The following is a 17,133-nucleotide window of genomic DNA, read 5'->3' on the forward strand; positions in this document are numbered from 1 at the left end:
GACCATGCTTCTGAAAGCGCACATTGCCGTGTGCTGGACTCACCCCCAAACACTTCTGCAGTAGCAAGTCCGTTACGGTGCTCAGGTCAGAAAACTGACCTGACGCAGTCAGGTGAGACACCCCCATCACCCACCCGCGCCTCCTCCGTCACGATGCGCCTGTCAGGCACACGCTGTTGGCAGCAGGGCTTTCCCCTAGCCAGTCTGACCCGAAGCTTGTGCCCTAACCTGCTGACGTCGTTGCTTCTCTTTGGTTCACGTGGGCCCTTCAGCCTGCGTGTTCCGAGTGTGGGGACCCTTTTCTGTTTCACTGTGTCCCCAGTGCCCAGTGTCACGTGCAGCTTGGATATTCACATTACAAAAGAGCAGATGAGTGTGCAGTCCTGCCTCACCCAGGACGTGACCGTCCATCTGAGAAGTGTCCAGCCCCACCGCCAGCACCCAGCGCGGTGCCTGGCCAGGGAGAGGGCTGTGGAATGAACGAAGGGTGTGTGAAAGCTGTGCGAGCCGTCTGGCACTCCTTACACGGGATGTTTGCACACTGATGAGAGGGCGAGAGAGCCCAAGTGACGCTGATGACTGACCCTGGGTGCCGGTTCCGGAACTGACCCTCGCCCCGACCCCTCAGCCCATCTTGCGTGAAGCGAGGGATGTCGGGCCCCAGTTCTCAGGCTCCAGCCTGACTTCCTGTGCCGACTCCAGCCGGGTGGGAAGGGAGCAGTGAGAAAAGCTACTCGAACGACACGGAGCCATTTCCGACGGGCTCCCACGCCGGGGTCGGCCTCCGCAGGCTGAGGAGGGGGCGCTGGGCCAGCTCTCCTCAGCCGCCTCCCTCCCTCATTCATTCCCAAGGAGATCGTGGGAAGCCTGGAGGAAGCTGGCCACGGTTTGGGGTGAGCTATTTTTGGTAACAGGGTCTTTCGTCTCAGGCTCCAGGGGCCAGGGTGACTGGGAGGGAGCTGTTTGCATTTCCTCTGGCCCCCTTGGCTCCCCCCCCACCGCCTGGGCCCCAGGGACAGGGCCGCCCGCGGTGTGAACTCGCCTCCCCTCCCTGGGCCCGGGAAGCCTTCCTACTGGCAGCCCCAGCACCACAGGAGGGCCGTGCTCTGCCCCCTCCAGTGACTGTTCCCTGCGCTGGGCACCAGGCCCTCTCCCCGGCCCCCTGGCAGTGTCAGGAGGCAGCAGTAATTCTCGTAATCCCCCGATTTGCACGCCGCTTTGTGGCAGGCCTGTTCCTATCACATGTGGTCTCAGTTGATCCTCGCGACAGCTCTGGGAAGCAGGCGGCTTGGGCCATGAGCCGGGAAAATGAAGTTCTAGGAGGGCACTGGGTCCCAGAGCCTGAGGACGGTGACCGGCAGAGGTCGGTGACCAGCAACCAAGCGCCCCCTCTGGGTCACCCACAGGGGCAGGGATGTGCCACCATCCCGAGCCCCATGGCCGCGTCAAGAGGGCCCTTGGCAGTGCACAGAGCAGCCGGACAGAGACTAAGCCCAAGCTTGGTGGCCAGGTCGGCCCTCTGGGTGCAGAGCTGGCCCCAGCTGGCCGCTCCTGCCCTCCAAGGGGCCCTCGGGCGAGTGGACCCCTGAGGAGGGCCCTGGAACTCAGTGCCATCTTTCTTCTCCCAGAGCACACCAGCCCATGAGAACAGCAGGGACGGCCGGCTGGTGTGGACGGGCACCCAGGAGTACCTTGTGTCCACTGGCTTCAACCAGGTAGGGCTCCTCGTGGCCAAACTGGACATACACACCACGAGGGCGGGACAAGCCCCTCTGGAAGGCAGGGGCCGCAGCCGGCTCCAGGCCTGTCCATATACGGCCCTGCCCCGTGTGCAGCTGGGTCTCAGAGCCCCAGGGGACCGACGGCCGCTGAGAACTGGCAGATTCCATTTGCAATAGCTAAGCCTGACCCTGGGAACTGTGGTGGACACCCCCAGGGACCAGAGTCCACGGAGGGCCCCGCCCCCTTGTCACCTATGGGTTCTTAAAGGGGCAGGACATGAAAATCCAAATCCTCCCTCCCTGGCATGCCTCACCACCTCCCCGCCCCCAACTCTCGTGACTGCCCTCCAAGCTCTGCTCTGGGGCAAGTGCCCCCGTGCCAGCCCGTGTCCTTGGCCCCGGGGTTCCTGCACGGGCCCTTCTGAGCCCCTCTCTGCCCCTCCTTGCAGATGCGAGAGCGTGAAGTCAAGCTCTGGGACACCCGGCTCTTCTCCGCTGCCCTCACCTCGCTCACCCTGGACACCTCTCCCAGGTAGGAGTGGCCGGAGCGTCGGGTCGGCTGGCGGTTGTCGAGGGCCCTGTGATGTGTATAAATGCGCGCCGCTGGTCAGGGGCAGGCTTCTGCACGGGGGCTTGTGCCAGTGTGTTTTGGCCTTTGGGAAGAAGACTGTGATTTGGCAGGTGGGGGACAAGGTACGTGGGGATGCGCTTGATTTTCTGTGAGTGCTCTGGTGGGGCTGAGGACTGGGACACCGAGGCTCCGATCGAGAGGTGGACGTGGGGTGACGTGGGGTAACGTGGGGTCTGGAGGCAGGCCTTGGACCCGCAGGCTCAGTGAGACCCCAGCCCAGGCCCCAGGCTGTCACTGGTAGTCCTGGCCGGGTCGAGGGTGCAGGCAGTCACTTCATCCTCCCACCCTCCTGAAGGTGCATACAGGAGGGTTCACAGTGGCATCCACGGGGTCCTGGCCAAGCCAGCTCGGTGCCGAGACTGCCCGGGCCTGAGGAGGCCGGCTCGGGATCAGGTACAGGGGGCTGGGGGAGGAGGAGGCGGAACCTGGTCCCCGAGCTCTGACTCGGGGTGGCTTGCTGAACCCCCTGCCCAGGCAGGGACCCGCAGAGGTCAGAGCCAGGACAGGGCCTTGGTCCTTGGATGTCCATCCAGCCCCTTCCTCTCCCATTTTACACCTGGGGAAACTGAGTCACAGGTGGCGCGGCACTCCGCCCAAGCTCCAGGAGCAGGGCGGACCGTGAGGGGGCAGGCTGAGTGCCCAAGGAGCTCCTGCCAGGGTGGCCCCGCTGAGAGCCCCAGGGAAGGGGAAACGGTTGCGGGGCAGAGACCCTCCACTCACGTCCTCTCTCACGACACAGGGAGAGGACGGGGAGCTGGAAAGCCCTGTTTTGCAGATGAGGGGGGTGAGGGTGAGTGAGGCCCCCCCACCTTCCTTTTAAGTGCACAGTGGGCATGAGGCCTCTGCCTGCTCTTGGCCATGGGGATCCCAGGGGGTACTACCAGGACCTCCTCCCTGCACGAGAGGACTTAGGGCTCTCAGGCCTCCTGGCTTCGTGTCCAGCAGCCCCTCCCCCAGCCCTGATGCTGCACTGGTATCTCATCCCCCAGGCCTCCCCAGGCCAGACACCCCCTTCTCTGTGGGCCCCCCAGCAGAGGGAGGGGACTGGCCCAGCCTGGACAAGGGAGTCCGTGCTAACCATCAAGGGCTCATCACCCCACCACTTCCTGCCTTCTAGACTCTGCCCCTGATCTCTGCTGGTTACCCACCCCCACCCCGTAGGAGCGGCCCCCGCCCAGCCCCAGCGTGGCCCCTGGGGGAGTTAACGATGCCCAGACCCCATGGTGCCACTGGCCAAGGCTGACCCTGTAATTATAGCAGTTAAGAATAGCCTCGCAGGGCCAGCGAGGCCTGGAATTTCTCAAATCACTCCCAGATGGGCGGCCAGGCCAGTGTCCCGCCCCTTTCATCCCCCAGTCCTGGCCGCTGCCCCACTGGGCCCACGCCCTTGGCAGAGGAGCTGGGACTCTCCAGCTCTCTGCAAAGCTGGTGGACGCCAAGGCTGCATGCCAGCCTCCAGGCCGGCCTGAGAGCTGGTGGGCCCCCTACCCCCAGGCTCCCCAGAAGCCAGAACCCCACAGGGACCCCCTGGGACATCGGGGGCTACTGACTGGGCTGAAGGTGGGAATCGTGCAGGGTGTCAGCTGCGGGCATCACCTAGGCCTCCACCACACCCGCTCGTTTTCTTTATCTTACAGATTTTCCACCTTCATTTGGGTAGAACAGTAAGAGCCACAGGAGGCCAGGGAGGGGTCAGGCACATGCCCCTGCCTGCCCCCCTCCCAGGGAGGACCCAGGGCCCCACCCTCCCAGGGGTCTCTGTCTCTGCTCCCACCTGTGCCCTTCCCCGGGGGCGGCAGGTCCTATCCCTAAGGCTGGGCCCAGGCAGACGGCCACCCCACACTTCCTGTGCAGGGTGGAGGCGGGGGTTACCGTTGGGGCTGACCTAGCAGCTCACACTCCGGCCCTGGAGAGGCAGAAACACCACCTGTCCCGGGTGCCCTGCCCCTAGGCTGGGTGAACAGTCAGCAGTTACCGGCCCCGGCTGAAGACTAATGGAGGTTTTTCTCCAGATGTTACCAGTGCATAAAAGCTGAAGCCAGAGAAATCAATTCTCTGTTGAGGTCACCCCGGGAGCCAGCATAAGGGTGGAGGCTGGGAGCATGCTCTGGCCAGAGGCACCCACCCCACATCCCAGCGTGTTCCCTGGAGGCCCGGAGCTTCTGCGGCCCCTCCCAGCTCCTGGAGGCAGGAGGCTGACCGCCCCTTGAGGGCCAGGAAGCAGGTGTCGGCTCTGCGGTGGGCAGCCCGGGAGCCCCTCCTTAGAAGGATTGAAGGGCACGCATAGCCCCGGGGTCTCGAGGACCCGGTCGGGGGCTGGTGTTTCCCCACCCAGGGTCACCCTGGGTCGCGGCTGCCTCCTGGCTGCGTACCCTACTCGGTCCCCAGTCCCCCCTTCCTTTCCCAGCCCCTCCTCTGATGGGAGGCCCAAAAACCTTTTCTCGGGGGGCTGGCATGAGTGCCCCGCCTGCCTCCTGCAGGCCCTGCCACCCACCCCCCTTGCCTCCCCACTCGCCAGGTTTAGCTTTGCAGCGAAAACATTCCCTCAGCAGCCACTGCGCTGAGCAGCACCCCACAGGCCCACAATGGCCCCTTTGACGGGGCCGCCAGAGGGGAGGGCCGGCCTCGCCAGAGCCGTTCCGCTAATGGGACCCAGGCCTACAGGAAACCCACCTGGGCCGCCGCCGCCGCCGCCACCTCAGGGGGAGGGCCCCACCCCAGTCCCTCTGCCCACCGCGGCCCCCCGCCTGCCTCCGCCTTGCTCACGCCAGAACCCTCTGCAGCCGATAATTGAATCCAGAGCCTCGCGTGGCCGGCGCTGACATCAACGCCCAGAGCCACAGGGCCTGCTCCGCAGGCCTGGCCGGGCCGCCTCCTTCCCGCCAGGGTGAGCCGAGGGGCCAGGGGGCCACAACCTGTGTAGGGCGGTGGGCAGGGGCCTGGGGGAAGCTCGCGCGGGCCTCTGCAGGACCTCCGTGGCCCCAGGGCCACCTCCCTTCTCGCCAGAGGGTGACCGGAAAAGGTGGCGGCGTGTGTCTGTGTCTGTGTTGGTTCCTCTCCCCAAGCTCCTAGTGCCTGGTCCAGCCAGGGCTGTGCACAGCCTCCCTGGTCCTGCCCCGCCTCGGCCGGTGGCTTCCAGGAAAACATTCAAAGTCCAGGGTTTCTGGGAAACCTGGGTACCCCCCCAGTGCAGAGAGTAGAGGGGAGTCTCGGGTCAGCAGACCTCCTGCCTGTGGGTGCCGCCCCTCGCAGCCCTGGCTGGGACCCCACCTGCTTGCCCACGGGGTTCCTGCCACTCAGGACCTCGCTCTCTCCACCACGGCCTCGTCTCTGTGGCTGGAGCAGAAAGCTGGGCTGGGGTCTCCCTGCCTGAGCCCACGTGGAGGGGCCAGGGGGCCATAGGCAGGGCTGACCCCACCTGGTCCAGGGCCGTCGTGGGCCTGGGGGACATAGCTCAAGGCACCCCTCCCCAGAGGAGGGCAGGCGGTGCACTGCTGGTCACACCAGTCCCTGAGGAGGGACCCCTGGGGGTCTGTGTCTGCTGCGAGCCTCTCCCAGGAGCCTGGCAGCTCCTGCTGGGAGAAAACTGGGCCTGGGGAGGGGAAGGCTGCCTTCAGCGTTCCCCTGCCCCGAGGCTGAAGTGGCCCCTCTCCCTTCCCTGCTCCCACCTGGTCCCGTCTCCCTGGGAGGCTAGACAGGGCACCTCAGATGAGCTGGACAGCCCAGGGCATGCCGACTGGGGCCCTGCACCTGCTGGGAAGCGGGGTCCCGGCTCCCAGCTCCCCGCTTTAGGCCGACCCTACAAGCCCTCACCCCGCCTCCGCGCAGGTACCCTGGGGCCGTGCCGAGAAACACACGTGCTGCTTCTTTTCATCTTTTATTTTTCTTACAAAAGGCCTTCATATCATCATTTGTCTTTAAAAAAAAACCAAAGTCCTTGTCTCTGAGTTTGAAAAACATTTTCCCAGAATAAATGGGAAAAGATCTTTATAAATACATTAAAAAAAAAAACAAAAGTGAAACTTGTTCCTAAAGCATCTTTCTTTCCAGTTTCTTTTGCTCCTTCGCTCTCCAGGGCCGAGGCAGGATCACCCGCCCCCATCCCCAGTCCCATTCTCCCTCTGCTCTCTTTTCCGGGGGCTTTCTTCACGGGCCCCCAGAGTCTCCTTGGGGTGTGGGGCTTGGCAGCCCCAGGCCTGTGTTACCAGCACACAGCCGGGCCGGCCCCACCCCAGGGGCTGCACATTGCAGAGGACGAGGTGACACCATTCTCCGGACACTCGGGCAGGGGGACCCTTAGAGGGTCATCCCCTGGGTTCCAGGTCTCACAGAAGAGGAGACCAAGGTCCAGAGACGGACGGGATGTGCTGTGGTCACCCAGCCCGGGTCCTGACGTGTCCTCATGGTCTGGATCTGAGAGGCTCCTTGATGTGGCAGCAGGAACCAGACCCCCTGGCTGGTCCCAGCGGGGCCGAGGGCCCGGCCCTGGCGGTCCGTCCCTCCCAGGCTTAGATGTAGGGCTTGGCTGGGAGGGGCCCCTGTGGGCCAGGCCCCGAGTAGCCCATGAGCGGCACCTCACACTCCAGCCCGCCAGTTGGGGCCTCCCCACCACCCTCCAATGCCTTGGGGTCTGGCTCCAGGGGGGCCTTGACCCCCTCCAGCTCCAGGGGGCCAGCCCCGGGTCCCACTTGCCCTTTGCCCTGCACCACAGCTGCAGCGGCCCGCCCCCGTCGCACACAGAAGGCTGCCCCGACGGCAGCCAGCACGGCCAGGAGCACAGCGGCCAGGGCGGGCGCGATCAGGAGCGGCAGGTTGCCCTCGCGGGCCTGGGTGACCGGGGCATGGTTGGAACGGACGGCCGGTGGTGTGCGGGCCTCCCCGCAGGCCTCCTCGCCCTCAGGCACCCTCCCAGCCCCCAGGGCCCGGACGCAGATGGAGTAGGTGGCGTTGGGCCGCAGCTGGGTGACAGTGTACTCGGCGAGCGAGGCGGGCAGCCGCAGCGTCACCGGCCGCTTGTCAGGGCCCGAGAGGTTGCGATAGGTGAGGCGGAGGCTCTTCAGCTGCACGGCGCTGCCCTGCTGGAAGCGCTGGAGCCCCACCCGCAGGGACGTGGGGCTGGCGGGCTCAATGCCCAGGGGCAGGGGCCGCGGTGTGGCCGGGGCGGGGCTGGGCCTGGGTCCTGGCCTCACCCGGCCCTCGCAGTACAGCCCCGTGAAGCCCTGAGGACACAGGCACTCCAGGTGGCCCCGCGCCCCCAGGTGGCAGGTGCCCCCATTGAGGCAGATGGACGCCGGGCAGTCCCGGGGCGGGGGCACAGGCCCCGCAGTGGGGGGCGCGGGAGGTGGCTGGCTCGGGGCCTCAGTGGCCAGCTCCGTGGGGCGGAGCTGGGTGGGAGCCAGGCTGGAAGGCGGGAGCGTGGGCTCCTGCACAGGGGCTCTCGTGGTGGGTGCTGTGGCCGTGGTGGTGGTGGCCGGGCAGCCAAAGTCTGAGTAGTCGAGGTCCAGGAGCAGCCGGCCGGCATTCTTGGGCGGGAAGTGGCAGCGCGTCTCCTCAGGGCTGGCCAGGGTCAGGCGGCTCTCCCGGACCCAGGGGCCGAACCAGCTGAGGGGGCACACGCAGTTGAAGGGGTTGCGGGCAGCCTCCAGGAGCCTCAGGCGGGGGAAGAGGGTGGAGAGCTCGTGCGGCAGGGCCTGCAGGCTCAGGTTGCTCAGGTCCAGCTCCTGCAGGGCCGCCAGGCCGGCCAGGTCCTCCAGCCACAGCTGGGCGATGCGGGTGTTGCCAGCCAGCCGCAGGCGTGTCAGGCCCCGTAGGCCCCGGACGGCAGGGGGCACGCGCTCCAGCTGGTTGTCGGCCACGTCCAGGTTGTGGAGGTTGCGCAGGCGGCCAAAGAGCCCCTCATCCAGGTGGCGCAGCCCCAGGCCGGCCAGCCGCAGTGTCTCCACGTTGGCAGTGTCCAGGACACCGGGCTCCAGGGCCGAGAGGCCGTTGTGGCTGAGGTCCAGCAGCAGCAGGCGGGGCAGGCGCAGCGGGGGCAGTGCCCGCAACTCGTTATCCTGCAGCTTGAGCTCCAGGAGGCGGTCGAACACATCAAAGGCACCAGGCTGGATGTGGCGGATGCGGTTCTTGCCCAGGTAGAGGCGCTCAAGGCGGCGCAGGCCGCGGAAGGTCTCGTTGGTGATTTCCCGGAGCCTGTTGGCAGTCAGGTCCAGGTTGCTGAGGTTGGCCAGTGGCTGGAAGACCCCCCCAGGCAGGCTGGCGATCTGGTTTTGCGACAGGTCCAGGAGCTGCAGCCCCGGCAGGCCAGCAAAGCTGCCCGCGTCAAGCGTGGTGATGCCGTTCTCAAAGACGTACAGGCCCACGGTGTCGGGCGGCACGTCCAGAGGCACGGTGGTCCCCCGGCGGGCGGTGCAGAAGACGGTCCGTGGCTGGTTGCACTGGCAGCCAGATGGGCAGCCTTGCACCCCAGGCCCCAGGGCCGGCAGAAGCAGCAGCAGCGGCAGCAGCAGGCGCAGGGGGGCCCTGGAGTGCATCTCTGGTCCCTGGGAGCAGAGAGGGAAGCGGGAGACCGTGAGTCAGGGGCCACAGGGGACAGCCACTCCAGGAAGGGTCAGGAGGGGAATTCCCAGCCCCCGTCCTCTCCCCACCCTCAGACCCGACAGCACACAGGAGCTGTGAGTCAGGTCCCCTGAGCCGGGGCCGGGCTCCTGGCGCTGCCCCGTCACTCCCTTGCTATGTGACTCTGAGTGGTCACGTGGCCTCATCATGGTATCAGTTGCCATTTCCTGCGCTGACACCAGGGTTCGGTGGGCTGACTGACGCACACAGAGGGGGCCCAGCCCCCAAACGCTCAGAGACCACGAACAGCTGCCCCCCTTCCCCTTAGCTCCAGCCCTCCAGCCTCTCTGCGGCTCAGAGAGAATACGTGTTGGTCAAAAAGCATCAGGCCCTGTGCCCTCCCCCGAAACACCCCCCCAACAAAAATCTCTGCGGAGGCAGACGGGAAAGGAGGGAGAATGCAGGTCCTGGAGCGGCAGCCCCTCCCGCAGCATCCGGGAGAGACGGGCGGGCAGGCGGCCGAGCGCGTAAGTAGAGAAGCTGGCTGCCCCCGGCCGCCGCCGCCACGCTCCGTGTCCTGCAAGTGAGGAGAGACCACAGCAGGAAGACCTCATGTGGAAACTATGGGATCGGTGTTTTTCCACTTGCGAAGTCAGACCTGCCCAGGACGCAGCCAGCAGGAGAGTTCCTGGGGAGGGGGAGGCAGGGAACCTCGGCCTCCAGGCCCCCCATCTCTGAGCCGTGATGACAGAACTAAAGGTGGGGGGCTCTGGCCTCCCTGGAGTGGCCCAGGGTGCAGGCTGGGGGATAAGGTTTGCGTGGTGTCCCCAGAGAGAACACCAAGCCTGGAGATGCTCCAGAGTGGATCCCCCGCCATTTCTCAGGATGCACTCTGGGCCAAGTGTGGCACGGGAGCAGCAGCCGCCGTCCCCACGCACCAGCGGCACCGAGCGTCGCCCAGCAGCTCCTCCAGGTGGGAGCTGTTCTCCGTGATCCCAGATGACAGAAGAGGGGCTCCTGGAGGCACAGGCACTTGCTGCCTTCACGCCGCCAGGAAATCTGAGCTGGAGCCCAGCTCCTTAACCACGTCCAGGTGCGGCTGGGCCTGCCCTCCTGACGCGGGGCCCAGTCCTGCCCTTGGGGTAGCTCTCCTAGCGGCTCCAGCTGCCACTCGTAGCCGGAACTGCCTGAGACAGGATGGGGCCACAGCATGGGCCCCCTTCATTTAGGCTTCTGCGGGGAGCCGGGGGCCACCCTAGCAGCAGTCCCCCCGCCCTGTGGGCCCCTAGACCCCCTGAGAGGCCGGCACACGTCCCCTCCAGGTGTCTCCAGCTCACACAAGGGCCTTTTGTGCTGAGGCTCAGCCTCCCCTCCCGCACACTGGCCAGCCTTCCAGCCACGCAGGTAACAGGGCCCCCCCGGCCGGCATGCTGCCCACTGCCATGCATCAGGCTGCCTTCTCTGGGGTCGTGGGATCCTGGACCTGAGTCCAGGAGGGGCAGGTTGTCCCCCAGAGGCCGCGATGGTGTCGGGCCAGCTCTGGGTAAAAGCCCGTAACCAGGTTGGGCCTGCCTAGAGCCGCCCACCTGCGGGGTCCCCTCTGCCCCTCGGTCGTTAACGCTGATGACCACCCTCCGGAGGCCTGACCCTGGCCTGTGCCCTGGTCTGTGCTCTCTAGGTCCTGCAGTCCTCTCCCAGAGGGGTGGCCGCGTCGGCTTTTGCTTCCCCGCATCCCAGAGAGTATCTCTGCTGAGTGAACTGGGGGAAGCTCGGCCAGAACCCAGAGGCCCGGCGCGCCGGGGCCCCGCTGGCGCCGTCCCCAGGGGGCTCTGGGCCGCACCCAGCCTCCTCCCCCGCCTGGGCCCGCTCCACCCGTACTGACTCAGAGGGGCGGGTACGGCCTGGCCACCAGATGTGCTGGGAGCGACCCCCGCCCCCTCACCCGCGTCTGGGGTGAGCCACCTCCCCTTGAAGTCGCCCTCCTGGCAGGGGGCAAGCAGGGTCAGGACGGGAGTAGGCAGGCTCGGGGACAGGGGGCTCCCTACCCACAGCCAGCCCGGCCACCCCTACAGCTTCAGCTCCCCCTGGGCCTTACACAAGGTCACAGCTAAAAGCCCCACACTCCAGTCTGGCAGCCCTGGGTCAGGGGCATTCGAGGTGTGAGGTCACAAACAGCAGGCTCCTCTCAGCACCCCAGTTTCCCCGTCTGTCCACCCGGGCATTTCAGAAAGGACACCTCCCAGGGCTGGGGTGCTTGGCACCGAGAGGCCAGGCACAGTCTCTGGGGGCCTGAGATGCATATTGGGTGTGTTTCCCGTTCTGCATTGAGGAGAGGTCCGGCATAGACTCAGCTTCCCTCTATAGTCTGCTGGCCCTTTAATCATTGAAGTCCTCCTGGGCGGGGGGAGGCAGGGATGCTGGGGGTCTGTCTGGCCGAGCTGGCGGAGGGTAGGGGGTGGCATTCTCTGCTGGGGAGACCCCACAGGCAGCAGCCACCCTGCCTCCCAGCCCTGAGGTGCAGGGCTTAGTGTTTTCACCTGAACCCCACTTCCCCCATCCAGAGAGCAGCTGGCACTGAGGCTTGGGAAGGTGACATCTCAGGGCAGTCAGCTCTGGGGGCTCTGCCACCAGGAACCAATGAGAGGGCCCCAGAGGGTAAAGGCTGACCATGGAGGGGCGGTGGTGGGGCAGCCTAAGGCCAGTTCCGCCCCTACACACGTTCTGAGCTCCCTCCTCACCTGTGGACTGTGTCTCCCCAGCCCTGCTTCACCTGGACTTGGCTCTGAGCACCCGGGGTTGTGGTTCCATGTCCTCCTGTTTGTTTGAAATGGGGAAGTTCCTTTAACAAGTTCTGGGAGCGATTCCGCCTGTCTGGGCGCGTGCTGGTGTGTGTGTGTGTGCGTTGGGGGCGGGAGCGTCTCCCCGGGGTCACGGCTGCCCTGGCCCTTGCAATTTCAGCAGCTCTGAAGGACCAGGGGCCTGGGCTTTGATATCTGATCTGCTGACTCCAACAGGGCGGTGGGACCTCGCCCTCTGCAGAGGGTGTGTGGGGGTGCTGGCGACAGCCCTGGGGTTGGGGGCAGAGTGTCCAGGGCCTGCCCACTCCTCATGGACTTGCCTTGGCCTGGCCCCACTACGGGGCCCACCAGGGGACCGAGCCGGGGTGGGGCTTTGGGGTCCAACTGCCTGTACTGGCCGCCTGGCCCCAGCCCTTCGCCTCAGTTCCCATCTGTAAAGCAGGGGGTGTGGGGTGGGTACAGCCCCTGTGTCTCAGGGCTGTTTAGTTTGTATTTGGAGAACATTCTGAGTGGTTTCTAAATAAGTGGGTCGGTAAACATTACCTACTGAGGGTGTCACCCGTGAAACCTCTGCACGCGTGGGGTGGGGGAGCCATGATGCATACATTTCAGCACAGACAAGGCTCCTGTGGGCCCAGGGTGGGGCCTCCACACACGGGCTGCCCACCGTGCTTGGGCATGGAAAAGTGGGAGAAGCTGGAGCAAGCAGGCTGGGGCGGTGCTGGGGGCGTCTTTCGTTCTACAGAGGGGTGGGGGGAAGTGAGCTGTCCTTTGGCTGGCACTTCAGCATGTGATGGGGGGTGGGGAGCAGGAGGAGGGACTCTGTGAGTAAGAATGTGGTCATCTCAGCTCTCAGGGACCCAGAGTGTCCCCACCCACCCCTTAGCATGGGACACACCTGCGGGCACCTACTCACACAACAGGCCCTGGGTCAGGCAGGACTGGCGAGTGGGCGGACCCAGGCTCCAGACCTGAGGCTGGAGCATCTTCCGTGCCTATTCAGTGGGCAGGGGTGGGTACAGGCAGACAGCAGTGGGCACACGCCCTTCCTGCACCCGACGCTTCAGAGTGGGTACCCAGGGTCTGGGCTGTGGCTCTGACCCCGCAGCTCCCAACGCCGGCCGGCCGGGCCTGGCAGTAGCCCAGCCCGGGAGTCTGCCAACCCCCCAGGCAGGCGAGACTGTGCCGGCAGCCAGGACGGCTGGCTCCGGTTTCGCTGACGTGTCTGAGGAGGCTCCAGGTCCGGGTTGGGTCCACCCGCCTCCCCATCCCTAGCGGGCAGCAGCCCCTGGCCCAGCAGGCAGGGGTCTCGATCCTGGGCCCTGGTGGATGGGGCCAAGGGGACTGAGCCTCAGGTTCCCCAGAGATAGCCCTTGGGGTGAGGGTGGGGGGGTCCTCGCCCTGCCCTGTGATTAAGCCAGTGGGGGGGTGGGCCCACCACTCTTGGTGTTACCACCTCCAGCCGGTTCTATTCTTGCTGTGGATAGGGCCCGACACACCACACCACGACTTCATCCGGGTGCTTTCCCTTCCTTTCCCTTCCATCTCCCACCTGTAGGGCTTCTCAATTCCAGCTGCATATTGAAAATCACCAGGAAGCTTTAGAAAAGTTCTAGTGCTCAGACCCAGCCCTCCCACAGGCAATTTAGTAAGATTTTCTGGGGTGAACACCGGGCAGAGTTGTGTTTCAGAGAAGCTCTTTGGGTGGGTGGGTCTCCTTGCCTAGCCTGGCCTGGCCTCACAGATCCTCGGGCAGAGGGTCGCCGAGGCAGGCAGTCTGTATGGCAGCCTGTCTCCCTGTCCCCGGAAGCCTTGATCCCTGAGCTGGCAGCACTGGAAGAGCCGGGCCGGGCCCCCTCCCCGCCCCACTCCACGGCAGGAGCTGCTGGCTCTGGGTGGGTGCCGTCTGGGGCACTGTGGGTGACTTGGCAGCCACCGGACCTGTCAGCCCAGGGGAGGGAAACCAGTGACTAAGGCCAGTTGCCAGCTCCAGGGAGCCCTCGGGGCAGCAGGACGCGCCTTCTTGGTCAGTGCAGGTGCCACCCTGCAGGACACCTGCGGCCCAACTCAGAATGGGCTGGTCCAGATGCCACCATCGGCACGTGCCAGTATGATGCCACCGGGGCTGGGCTCAGAGACGGGGCCTCCTCACCGCCCTGTCACCACCCAGGGCCAAGACACCCATCAGGTAGGGCCCTAACCCTGCAATTAACCCTGAATTTGCCAGGGGAAGACAGACCTTAGTCACCAAGGGAGGCCACCAGCCCCAAGTGAGCTGGGCCCAGGCTGTGTGCAGCCTAGACGGGGTGTGAGAAGGAGGTAGAAGCCCCTCCCCCAGAGGGACGCTTGCTCTTCTGATGCCCTCATGCCTGGGGCTCTTGGTCACCCTGCCGCAGAGGTGGCCCTCTGCAGGGTCTGTGAGCTGATCGGTGGGCAGGTGGCGTCGGTCGAGGGGCGGGCCACGACCCTGCCTCTCACCTCTCACTGCTGCCCATGTGGGCCCCAGGGCCACCGCAGCCTCTTCTCAGCGCAGGCCAGCTCCCTCCTTCCTTCTTAATTAAATCTCTCAGGCAGCCTCCAAGGAATGTCAGAGCCTTATTGCGTTCCCCGGGAGGAGACTGGTGGGGGCTGTCTCCCACCTTAGGAAAAAACTGGCCCCTCGCCTGCCCCCACTTCCAGTCCTAAGGTGGCCTGGTGCCTGTGTGGGGTACCCGCTCCAGCCTCCTCATACCCGGGGAGGCTGGAATGAGGAAACGCGGGGGAGGCCCACGGGCCTGGCCGGCCAGGCGGCCCAGCCAGCTGAGAGAAAGCAGTCCGGCTGCCTCTGGAATGTGGAAACCGATAAAAGGAAGGAGGCCGAGCCCCCGCCCCCCCTCAGGGCACCCCTGCCTGCCCCTAAACACAGCCGTGCTCCGGTCACGCGCGCGCGCAGACACATGCCCACACCAGACACACACCCACTGGGCTGTGCTTTGAGACACACATACACACACGCCCTCCCCCTTCTCCAAGAACTCTCAAATTCCACAGCAGTGAGGGGAGCTGGTTTTCTTGGCAGTGCAGAGCCTTGGGCTCCCTGGCCCAGGGAGGGGACTTGAGGGGGGCTCCAGGAGGGATCATTAACCCCGTAAAGTGGCACTGCTGTCCCTCCCATGAGCTCAGGGCCTGCCAGTGTCAGGGTTGCTTCTGTGGGCAGAGGGCTCACCCAGCCTTCCCTCCGGTCACTTAGAAGAACTGGCTGGCTGGCCTGCTGAGGTGGGAGCTGCCTCCAGGGCCCAGCTGAGACCCTGCCCCCCTGATCTCAGGAGCTGCCTGGCCCAGGGGTGGCGTCCACTTAAAAGTCCCCACAAGGACTCAGCTCTCTTTACCTGGGACTTGACCTAGCTCCCCAACCAGTGGAGGTGGTCAGGACCCCTCTCCTGCCCAGGGCATCTCCCTGGGGACATCTGCCTGGGGCAAGCACAGGTGTGGGCACTGTCTGAGGGACTTTATCATGTCGAACCCCTCCTCCTCCACGTCCAGGGTCTGGAGAACGTGGTGCCATACCAGCTATTGCCCTGGGCCACCCACCCAAGCTGACTCTCTGGACCCTCAGGTCCCAGTCTGCAGCTGCAGGAGGCCAGAGGAGGTAGGGACAGTCAGTGCCCGGGCCCCCAGCCTGGCACGCGTGTGCTCATCCTCCCTGGACCGGGGGGTGGAGGGGCAGATAATGGTCTGGAGGGAATCCAGCTGGGCTGCTCATTACCAGAGCCCTCTTCCTGCCTCTGACACTCTGTTTACAGAAGCTCTGGGGGCTGATTCCCTTGGGAGAAGACCGCAAACTCAGGAGACTGCTCTCCCATCCCCCTGCGCCTGCCTGCCTCAGCCCTCTTGGGCCTTGCCAACAGCTGGGCCCGTACTGGACATCATGGCCCGCTGAACCTGCTGACCCCACTCGGAGGTCACCTGCCCAGCCACCCCTCTGTGTCCCCAATGCCCAAAGTCTAGCCTAGTGGGATGGGACCTCGAGATTTAGCTGAGTCCCCCCCCGCCCCCGGCCCTGGAGGCTCTTGGCCTGGAGAGGGGGGGCTCTGGGTCTTGGTGCCACACTCCGTCCGGAGCCTCACCTGCCCTTGGTGCAGAAGTTGAGCAGAGTGACCCTCAGGGCCACTTCCTCCTTCCCACCTTTCACACTCCACCCCTCAACCCCAACGGGAGGGGTAGTCAGCGACCCTGGTGTGGTAATCGTTAACGAATGAGGGTGAGGCAGAATGCTTGGCACCAATCAGCTGGCCTGCCAGTGACCACAGGGGACCTCGCAGCCTTCAGGCCCCAGGGCTGCCAGCCCAGGGACACAATAGATTAGGCTGGTTCCAGGCCACTGGGTTCTCAGCCTGAGCAAAGCCCCTTCCCTGGAAGAGGCAGAGATGGGCCAGCCTAATACCTGGAGTACGACCCCGGCCGGCCAGGTAAGGTCCATACCCGGCTCCAATGGGGCTGCATGCCTGTGGCCCCCATGCTCTGCCCTGAGTGACAGGGGCCCTCAGCGCCGAGCCCAGGCCGTGGATCTGCACAGGGGGGCGGGGATCGGGGTTGGGGGTTATCTGTGACCAGAACCAGACTGTGTCACTCCAGGAGGTAGAAGTAACCTAAGACTGTCCTAGCCAGCCCCTCAAAGGGGTTTGATTCATAAAACTGGTCATGCCGGAGGGCCCAGCCGTGGGAGGAGGAAGCGAGGGAGGGGGTGTTTATTTCGTCTGCTCGCAGCCCCGCAGGCCGGTGAGCCGCGTACGCGCGCGCGCGCGCCCGCGCCCTCACCCCGGGCTGTGGAGCTGTCGGCGCCCGAGGACTACCAGATAGGGGGACGGGCTGGGGCGCACGGCGAGTTGGCCCAGGTGATCTTGCAAGGACTTGGGGGCCCGCGTGCCCGCCCTGGGTGCGTGTGCGCGCAGCGGACGGGGGTGGTGGTGGGGGGAGGCGGTGGCGGGAGGTCCGCGCGCGTGATCGGCGCGTGTGCACAGCCCGCCCGGGGCGCCCTGCGTTCCCACCCCGCAGCCCCCAAGCCCAGCAAACACTCACCGGGCGGCGGCGGCGGCGGGAGCCGGGCGGGACGTGCCGCGGCCTCAGTGCTTCCCAGCCCGGCTACCGGGGTCCCGAATCGCGAGATCCTGAGGCAGTCGGCGTCCGTCTCTCCCTGCCCCGGGCTCGGGCTGCGGAGTCGCCTGGCCCGAGGCGGGTCCCGCCTTAAGAGCCGGGGGGCGGGGCCGCCGCTGCCGGGGGCGGGGCCGCCCCCCAATTGGCCGGGGCGGAGCCGGCGGAGACCCGCCTCCTCTCCTGGCCGAAAGGGTCTTCAGGCCCGGCAGGCTGGTCCTCACCCGGCCGCCCTCCCGACCAGGCGACCGGGAGAGAGTCATAGGAGTCCCGCGGTCCAGCCCGGTCCAGTTTGCAA

The 17,133-nt window shown here is 65.7% G+C and overlaps 2 protein-coding genes across 3 annotated transcripts in view; one reads left to right on the forward strand and one right to left on the reverse strand.

Moving 5' to 3' along the window:
- The window catches only part of LOC113883894 (coronin-7), a 53,063-nt gene that overhangs the window by 22,932 nt on the left and 12,998 nt on the right, over positions 1 to 17,133 (forward strand). For both annotated transcript variants that reach the window (XM_027528037.1, XM_027528039.1), the window contains exons 8-9: positions 1,629 to 1,715; positions 2,171 to 2,253. In XM_027528037.1, the coding sequence (XP_027383838.1) occupies positions 1,629 to 1,715; positions 2,171 to 2,253 (170 nt within the window). The remainder of the gene's footprint in view (positions 1 to 1,628; positions 1,716 to 2,170; positions 2,254 to 17,133) is intronic.
- On the reverse strand, positions 6,214 to 16,921 carry VASN (vasorin). The gene is made up of 2 exons (XM_027528040.1): positions 16,764 to 16,921; positions 6,214 to 8,891 (listed from the first exon to the last, which is right to left on the reverse strand). Exon 2 carries the CDS (start codon positions 8,880 to 8,882, stop codon positions 6,861 to 6,863), a length of 2,022 nt encoding a protein of 673 aa, XP_027383841.1. The 5' UTR covers positions 8,883 to 8,891; positions 16,764 to 16,921; the 3' UTR covers positions 6,214 to 6,860.

Source organism: Bos indicus x Bos taurus, chromosome 25 (assembly GCF_003369695.1).
Source record: "Bos indicus x Bos taurus breed Angus x Brahman F1 hybrid chromosome 25, Bos_hybrid_MaternalHap_v2.0, whole genome shotgun sequence".
Lineage (NCBI taxonomy): Eukaryota > Metazoa > Chordata > Mammalia > Artiodactyla > Bovidae > Bos > Bos indicus x Bos taurus.